At 57.5% G+C, this 9,197-nt stretch overlaps 2 protein-coding genes across 2 annotated transcripts; both read left to right on the forward strand.

The window, feature by feature from the left end:
• The first annotated feature begins 2,621 nt into the window (after nt 1-2,621).
• GJB5 (gap junction protein beta 5) lies at nt 2,622-4,394 on the forward strand. The gene has a single exon (XM_082615071.1). It carries the CDS (start codon nt 3,066-3,068, stop codon nt 3,885-3,887), a length of 822 nt encoding a protein of 273 aa, XP_082471197.1. The 5' UTR covers nt 2,622-3,065; the 3' UTR covers nt 3,888-4,394.
• Nucleotides 4,395-6,891: 2,497 nt separating this feature from the next.
• On the forward strand, nt 6,892-7,713 carry GJB4 (gap junction protein beta 4; the record flags this gene model as incomplete). Its single annotated transcript, XM_082615514.1, is given in 2 exon segments — nt 6,892-7,233; nt 7,237-7,713. Coding segments are annotated over 2 exon segments (786 nt in total). The 5' UTR covers nt 6,892-6,924.
• Nucleotides 7,714-9,197: the final 1,484 nt, after the last annotated feature.

Below are 9,197 nucleotides of genomic sequence, written 5' to 3' on the forward strand. Positions count from 1 at the left end.
TCGTGCTCACGACAAGCCCCTAAAAATGTCCGTTCGCGGGAACTGATTTGCTCATTCAACAGGCGGGTCCCTGGAGCAAATTCAATTAAAATCAACTATTCCGGGCTTCCCTGGTGGCGCAGTGGTTGAGAGTCTGCCTGCCGATGCAGGGGACACGGGTTCGTGCCCCGGTCTGGGAAGATCCCACATGCCGCAGAGCGGCTGGGCCCGTGAGCCATGGCCGCTGAGCCTGCGCGTCCGGATCCTGTGCTCCGCAACGGGAGAGGCCACAACAGTGAGAGGCTCGCGTACCGAAAAAAAAAATCAACTACTCCAATACAGTCTGATGAGGGCGTGGAAGCTGAGGGCAGTGGAAGCCCCGAGTGGGGCCCTAAGCCACGTGGGGCTGCACAGTCAGGGAAGGCTTCTTGGAGGAGTAGGCCAGGTGAGGAGAAGTGAAGGAAGGCCATCCAGGTGGGGACTATTGATGGGCAAAAGCATTTGGGCTGGAGAGAGAATTTGGGACTCATGGCATTTCCAAAGGTAGCTGAAGCTGTGAGAACAGAAGGCCACTGAGCAGCAACTAGAGAGGGAGGAGAGTCTGGAGCAGCCCATAGAGTCCCAAGAAGTGGGAATTTCTGGAAAGGATAAGAAGCCAGGTCAGGCCTCGGCTTCTTCCACCCAAGGCCAGGGGTGGGAAGACAAGCGGGGAGTCAGAGTGGACCTGTGGTTGTCCCCAAAAGGATGCCAGGATTTGGGGCCCAGCCCCTGGGAGGAGGGAACCCCTAAATTTCCTGGGCCTCATCAGAGGCAGTCTGGGGAGGCTGGGGCCCAGCCAGTGGCAGTGCCTGGTGCAGCTCCTCCTCCTGGCCGGCGGCACACCCAGGCTGCCTGCCGAAATCTGCAGGCTCTGTCCTAGGAACGGGCTTCCCCAGACACTCTCCCTGGTTCTGACCTGAGTTCCGGCTGCCTGCTGAGTTCGACGGCTGGCAGCCAGGAGCCGGTACCCAGAGAGCCCTGAGGAGTAGCCACTCAGGTAAGGCCACCTGTGTCCAGATGTGCTCTGCCCCTCAGCACACCTGGAAGGGGGAGACTTCTCTGGTGGAGTGTCGGGGGAGTCGCCTGGACACAAGGCCGCCCTGCATCCTGATGGTGGAGGAATGAAGATGGCCCCCCCCTCCTCTGCTCTGAGTTTTTCCCATTTCTCCCCAGCTGAGCAGAGGTGGGAGCCAGGGACTGAGTGGGAGAGGGGCTCCCAGAGGGGCCAGGAGCTAAGCAGGTGGGGCAGCTCTGCCTGGGCCTGCAAAACCCCACCAACCCCAGGTTGGACTGGGCAGAGCGCCCCTGGGCTAGAGCCTCCTTGGGTGTTCCCTGAGGAGCTGCCAGGAGTTCCGCCCACCTTAAGCAGGACTGAGCAAAGACAAGCGGATGATTCAGAGCCGGGGCCCACATTCTTATGTAGACAGGACAGTGGAGAGACAGGGCAGGGAGCAGAGTCACCCCCAGCCTCCCCTACTGCGGATTCACCTGGTGGAGGAGGGAGTGGACACAGCAGGCAGCTTCCCGAAACCTAAGGAAAGGGGCCCAGGCCCAGAGTGTGGGCTCTGAAGCCAGCCTGCCTGGGTTCAAATCCCAGCTCTGCCGTTTACCAGCTGTGTAACTATGAGCAAACCTCTCTGTGCTCCACTTTCCTCACCTGTAAATTGGGAATAAAACATATACCCTTTTATACAGTTGCTGTATTGATTCATGCAAAGCGCTCAGAACAGTGCTGGCACTGCATAAACACCCGATAAATGCTGGCTTTTATCACTACCCTGCCCATCTGCAGTGGATCACGCAGTGGCAGGGTGGGGGCGGGGAGGACAGCACAGTCACCTTTGGCCTGGACCAGCACTAACCCCTTAGAGCAACAGGCTGTGCAGACAAGCTCCCTGAGGTCCCAGGGAGTCCAGTAGGGTAAGACCACTGTGCATAGGTCTCAGTGGACCCCCCAGGAACCAGGCAGAGGAATTCCAAGAGAGGTCATGGGCACCCCTCACTCTGAACCATAGTCACATTCCCTAATTGAAGGTAAATCTGATTCCTGTGTGTTCATCACACCAAACTCGCCAGCAGAACTGACAGAGCAGCATTTCCCATTTTGGTGTCTTGACAAGGCTGTTCTACAAGATGACAAAAAAGGGTTCTATAGTCAAAGGAGTTGGTGCAATGCTACATATTCTGTCCTCCTTAGGGAGATGCATAATGTGAATTTATTAGCATGGTCAAGTAAAGGGACCTATTTAACTTTGCACTGAACATACTGCTTGCCTACTTTTCTTGAACACAGAATAGCATCCTTTTCTCTTGCTGCTTCTGTTGCCAGCCTATTGAGCAGGGTTCCATGGAACACCAGTTTGGGAAGCACAGGAATACCAGGCTACTCTATGAAGCCTATTGTATCAATATCAAGAGAATCATCGCTCCCTCCCTTTCGTTTCAGCTGCATTGCCATTGGCCTTGCTTCAAGTGAGCCGCACGTGAGCAGGACACTGCCTGGATATTTATGGTGTTAGACCAGACGGGAGTTTGGGGACAAGGTTCCAGCCTCCTCTCTAGCCCCATCCCCCAAACCAAGTAAAAGGCAAAGAGCAGGTTCCCCCTGGGAGGAAGCTGTCTAAGGGGAGAAAGCCTAGCTCAGAAAGGAAAGGAGAAGTCACCCCCAGGTCTGACTCGCTGAGGAGGAGGGCCGTGGCTGGGAGAGAGAGAGACGTCAGCATGTCCCGCCTCCGTAAGACCTGGGAGGGCCAGTGGCTCCCTGGACCCGCCTTCACCCACGTTATGGGTAGGAGTTGGGTTCTGGGCTGAATGACCTGTGCTCAAGGCCCAGCTCTGCACCTAATCGTGTGTGACCCTGCATAACCCCTCTGAACCTCAGTTTCCCTCAGCTGTAAAGGGGACGATAATAGAACCTAGCTCCGCCGTGGCTGGGAGGATCCAACCCGGTGACACTGTTCTATAAGGTGCTGAGGGTGAGTGTTCTATAAACTTGGGAAATGACAGTCATCCTCTCCCTGCAGTAGCGGCCGACGCCCAGGACCATCATGAACTGGGGGATCTTTGAGGGGCTCCTGAGCGGGGTCAACAAGTACTCCACAGCCTTCGGGCGCATCTGGCTGTCCCTGGTCTTCATCTTCCGCGTGCTGGTGTACCTGGTGACGGCCGAGCGCGTGTGGAGTTATGACCACAAGGACTTCGACTGTGACACCCGCCAGCCGGGCTGCTCCAACGTCTGCTTCGACGAGTTCTTCCCCGTGTCCCATGTGCGCCTCTGGGCCCTGCAGCTCATCCTGGTCACGTGCCCCTCGCTGCTCGTGGTCATGCACGTGGCCTACCGCGAGGCCCGGGAGAAGAAGCACCGAGAGGCAGCGGGGAAGAACGGTGGGCGCCTCTACCTGGACCCCGGCAAGAAGCGGGGCGGGCTCTGGTGGACGTACGTCTGCAGCCTGGTGTTCAAGGCCGGCGTGGATGCCGCCTTCCTCCACGTGTTCCGCTCGTTCTACCCCAAATACACCCTCCCTCGCGTGGTCAGGTGCCACGTGGCTCCGTGTCCCAATACAGTGGACTGCTTCATCTCCAAGCCCACGGAGAAGAACATCTTCACTCTCTTCATGGTGATCACGGCCGTCATTTGCATCATGCTCAACCTGGTGGAGCTGGCCTACCTGGTGAGCAAGAGGTGCCGGGAGTGCCTGCTGGCGAGAAAAGCCCGGGCCACGGGCCTGGGCCACCCCCGGAACTGGGTCACCTCTTCCTCCAAACAGGACGACCTCCCCTTGGGCGACCTCATCTTTCTGGGCTCAGACGCTCCCCCTCCTCTCTCACCAGACCACCCTCGAGACCACGTGAAGAAAACCATCCTGTGAGGGGCTGCCTGGTCAGGCCTGGGTTGGAAGGACCCGGCAGCCAAGGTGCAGCCTTGGGGGTGGGAGCGCTGTGCAGGGAGTGGGGACAGGCAAGAGGGAGGGTCCGACGACCTGGGTTCAGATCCCTTTTCCCCAGCTCCTGCCGCCTGCCCCAGCTGTGTGGCCTTGGGCAAGTTACCCCTCGGAGCTGAACCTCGGTTTCCTTTTGTGTACAGCAGAGATGATGAGGCACCCCCCAACAGGGCTGCCGCTGTGAGGAGGGGCTTAACGAGAACGGATGTGCACGTGCCTTCAGTGTGTGGTGCCCACGATCAGGGCTTAATAAAAGTCAATTCATTCACTGATTCAAGGTGACCTTTGATCCTTCGACGTTTGCGAGTCTTATCAGGTCATGGGATCAACATCTCTGCCCCTGCAAAGGGCTGCACTTGATCTAGCCAGGTAAGACAGCCCCCAGCACTCCTGGGGGGCAGGGGGGTCATGCTCCTTGCTCATGCTCAGGTCTAGCCTTTATCCCCAGTTTCAGTTTTAGGCCCGTGGTTTGTCTGCAAAGAGAATGGAGCTTAATTACATGGGGAAACGCGTGTCTCGGTGGAAAGTTGATGGACTTTTGAGTCATAACACTTGCATGTGAACACAAGTTCCAGTGGAACTCTGAAAAAGCGACTACAGCTCCTCTCCAAAATGGATTAATAATACTGAGCTGGTGGGGTCGTGAGTCTGGATGAGCTCACGACTGCGGATGGGGTTAGCCGGCTGTAAGAAGGCCACATAAGCATTAGTCACTGGTATTAGGAAGTGCTCTATAAATGCTTGTGGGAAATGAGGCAAAGGAGCCCCTCCCAGGCTGCACATTAACCTTCACTGTTCCAGGCCCAAGGCCTCTCTGCAGCCCACACTGGGTCACACTCCAACTTCCCCAGAAACCCAGGCCCATAGAGGCTGGACAGGGAGGCTGTGCATTTCATGCTGCAACCTGCATTCCTTGACTTCACCAGGGCAGTGGTGCCCTTGTCCAGAGGAACCATAGGCAGGCCCTCCCATGCCCTACACAACTCACCAGCAGCCCAAGCTCTAGTCCCCAGAAATGTCCTGCCAGGGTAGAATGCAATCCTGGACTGGATCAAGGTCTCCCCTTTCCATAGATGTCAGCTGCTGAGGGCCTCAGAACCAGGCTTCCAGAGAAAAGGGTAGGAGAGAGGCCTGGGGACAGGGGGACGGGGGCAATAGGGCAATGGGAGGGGGATGGGGACAACGTCATTTGGTGCCGACCAGGTCCTGAACACAAGGCCACCAGGCCCTTGCGCCTGCTCGGGCAGTTTCCCTGCCAGCACGGGGAGCCAGACCCAGCCATGCCTGGCCAAGCTGCAGAGAAGGCATGGGCCAGGGGAGAAGAGACACAGGTGTTTGCTCTGAACGTGTGCCCAGCAAGCCCGCCCGCCTAGCTGCCTGCCTGCCCACCCGGCAGGGACTGGCCGGGAGACTGGGCTGGGAGGCAGGGATGGGCTGACGACCCCCAGGGGAACTCGGGCTGTGGGCCAGACTTCAGGGAGGAGTAGGGGGGACAGAGGGTCTCTGGAGAGACCCCAGGGAAGCCCCAAGGAGGGGAACAAATGTCCTGCCAAACCAAAGGGAGGAGAGAAGACTAGAGAAGAGATCAATAAGAGGAGGGATGCGGAAGAAGTGGGGTTTCGACTGGGTTTAGCAAATGTCTATTGTGTGTTCACTGGGCCAGGCTCGGTGCTGAGTCCTGGGGAATCAGAGACGAATGATATGCGGAGGCTGCCCTCCAGAAGCTGACAGTCTGGCACGGAAAACAGGTAAACAGACCATTTAAGTACCGGTGAGGCATTCTTCCAGAAACGATGGAGGAGGGTGCTCAGAAAATGTCCCAGAGGCACAAGGTTTGAAGATGCTGATACCTGAGTCAGGGATAGGGGAGGGCCCAGGGCCAGAGATGGAAAAAGATGTCACTGCAGGTATGGGGTGTGGAGGATGGAGCACGCAGGACACAGCCTGAATGGAACAATGGCCTGTGTGTGCAGCAAACAGTCACCGAGCAGACGGAGAAGGGAGGTGTCCCTGAAAGAAAAGGTAGGTGGTGGGGGGAGGACCGTGCCAGAATGTTAGCTGTGTCCCTTCCCCAGTCCCTCCCAAAGGCTGGAATGGTTGGAATTCCAGAGGAACCCACTGTGGTCAGGACAGTCAGCCCTCAGGCCCAGCACCAAAAGAAGGGATGGCAGGATGATACCAAGCCACCATGGTTCCAAAGAGCCTGTGTCATTTGGAAGGGAATGTCAGGGTGGGGGACATCCTGGAGCCGGAGAGGAGAATGAGGATGGATATTACTCCGGGGTCTGCCCACCAGGCACAGGGCCCGGCTCATGATGGCGCTCAGGTGGAGAAAGTTGAAGGATAAAAATACACATCCCTCAGATTTCCCTAGCGGTCCAGTGGTGAAGACTCCATGCTGCCACTGCAGGCGGCATGGGTTCGATCCCTGGTAGGAGAAGCCCTGCACGCTGTGCGATGCGGCCAAGAAAAAAAAATACACATCCCTCCCGTCCTGCCGGGTCCAGCCCTGGGAGCTGATGGGAGAGCGGATCATCCAACCCACACTTTTGTTACTATTTCTTTAGAATTCATGCGACCCCGCAGGCCTGAAGGTTGGAGTTGATGAGGTTGGTGGGCACATCCATGCAGGATGATTACCCTTCACATGTATCTATTACTTTGTAGAATAAAATATGCCCTGATTTTGGAACTGGAAGATGGAAGTTCAAGACCAGCTCTGCCACTTCCAGCCGTGGGCCTTGGGCGTGTGCCTCTCTGGGCCTTAGCTTACTCCCCCGTGAATTGGGGACAATGGCAATCCTTACCCCCAGGGAGTCACTGCCAATGTGGACAGGATGACACGGTGGTTGTGAAATGGTTTGCCAGTCGCACCCTTAATGAAGGTTCCCGTTTCCAGGTTCTCCTAGGCCTTGTGACCCCGTGGTCTAGATTGTCCACACGAGGAACAAAGGCCACAGTCAGCATGAACTGGGCGTTCCTGCGGGGCGTCCTGAATGGGGTGAACAAGTACTCCACGGCACTGGGCCGCATCTGGCTGTCCGTGGTCTTCATCTTCCGCGTGCTGGTGTATGTGGTGGCAGCCGAGGAGCTGTGGGACGATGAGCAAAAGGACTTCATCTGCAACACCCGCCAGCCGGGCTGCACAAACGTCTGTTACAATGAGTTGTTCCCCGTGTCCCACGTGCGCCTCTGGGCCCTGCAGCTCATCCCAGTCACGTGTCCCTCACTGCTCGTGGTCATGCGTGTGGTCTACCGCCGGGAGCGCAAGCGGTAGCACCGCCTGAAGCACGGGCCCGACGTCCCATCCCTGTATGACAACCTGGACAAGAAACGGGGCGGGCTCTGGTGGACGGACCTGCTGAGTCTCCTCCTCAAGGCGGCCGTCGACTCTGGCTTCCTCTACATCTTTCAGCGCCTCTACCAGGACTATGACATGCCCCACGTGGTGGCCTGCTCCGAGTCGCCATGCCTCTGCACTGCGGACTGCTACATCTCCCGGCCCACGGGGAAGAAGGTCTTCATGCACTTCATGGTGGCCGCAGCCTTGCTCAGCCTCAGTGAGGTCACCCACCTGGTGGGCAAGAGGTGCCTGGAGACCCTTGGCTCCAGACGCCGGGGGTCTCGGTGCTGGACTCACCTGCCCGAGACATGCCCAGCGTATGCCCTCTCCCAGGGGGAGCGCCCCCAGGATGGGAACTCTGTCCTAATGAAGGCTGGATCAAGCACAGTGGATGCAAGTGGGTATCCATAACCGGTGAGGTCAGCAGCTGAGACCACCAGAGCCTCTGCCTGCTCCCTAAGACCACAGCAGGGCAGGTGAGGAACATGGGTGTGGAGCTCAGGAGACCCATCTAGGGGCCAATGCTGGGAAGCAAATCGGTCTCTGGGTCCTCAGCCCCAGGGAAGGAAGGTTGATGGCTGGAGGGGATTTTGTATATGGCGATAGGGTATGTCAAACCCTTAATAAATAGGATTTTCTCAGTGTTTTGCAGACCAGGGAGGGAGTGATGGGAAGGAAAGCAGGGGTGTTCACAATGGACCTTGGAGAGGAGGCCAAGACCTCTCAGTGGGCCTCTGAGCCCTGGAACCTCAGATCCAGGTTTACCCATCACACACACACACACACACACACACACAGTCACACCACACTCACACATACACACAGAGTATGCCCCCAGGACGTGGTGGGAAGCCCAGAGGCTGACCCAGGGGTCTCTGGACTCTGCAACCAGCTGGTCAAAGCAGGAGGGGAGGGACCCCAGGAGATCCTGTGCCAGCATGAGTTGGTTCTCAGCGAGTGTTCCTCAGATGAGTGCACATGGCTCCCCCATTCCAGCCTCCCTGACCCTTCCCAGCACAGGTACCCAGAGGTAAGTCCCTTGGAGGGTAGGAGAGGAAGGCCTGCTGTGCGTGGGGCAGTGCCGAGAGCACGTCCCGGATGGGCAGTCTGCCAGTGTGTCTAGGAGGCCCACGCCCAAAGGCCAGGGACCCACGGAGAGCATCCAAGCTAACGGGTCCCTCACAGATCCTTAAGGATGAGGAACTTCCCTTCTCTTTACTGGCTACACAATCCCTCATCCTCCCCTATACACACCACTCAGACCTTGACAACGGCCAAATCCAGCCTAGACTTGCCCTGAGTCCCAGAATACACAAGAATGGCTCATGGGACAACCGTCTGGGAGACCCCCAGGCATCTCCCACTCAGCAACCCCCGAACTGACCATGTCATCTTTCCCCAAACCTGCCCTCCGCAAGGATCACCCCCCACCCATGAATAACACTGCCATCCTCCCAATTGTCTAAGCCAGGAGCTAGCCTGACATCCTCATCCCCGCCCCATCTCCCAGCCCCTCACACCCCACCTCCCAGTACAGCACCAAATCCCACTAATTTCAACCCCTAAATGTTTCCTGAATCTACCTCTCCTCTCCCACCCCACAGCCTGACCACCTCCCACTGGGCCTGTACCATCTGCCCTCCTCTACGGGGACAGAGCGGTTGTGTACGAATCTGACCACATCATTCCTCCTGCTTTGACAGTCTTTCCACCATGACCACCACCCCCACTGCCCTCCACCTGGCCCCACTGACCTCCCCAGCCTCACCCCCACCCTCCTCATACCATCACAACACACCAAAGGGCTTGCGGATCTCCAACTAGACACATCACGCTGGGTCATGACGGGAGCTTTTGGACATGCTGTTCCCTCTGCCTGGAATGCGCTTCCTCCC

Source organism: Mesoplodon mirus (genome assembly GCF_964341445.2).
Source record: "Mesoplodon mirus genome assembly, chromosome: 3".
In the NCBI taxonomy this organism is placed as follows: domain Eukaryota; kingdom Metazoa; phylum Chordata; class Mammalia; order Artiodactyla; family Ziphiidae; genus Mesoplodon; species Mesoplodon mirus.

Bases quoted from the DNA above. Each gene is read 5' to 3' on its own strand.
- GJB5 (XM_082615071.1), top strand. From the start codon at position 3,066: ATGAACTGGGGGATCTTTGAGGGGCTCCTGAGCGGGGTCAACAAGTAC.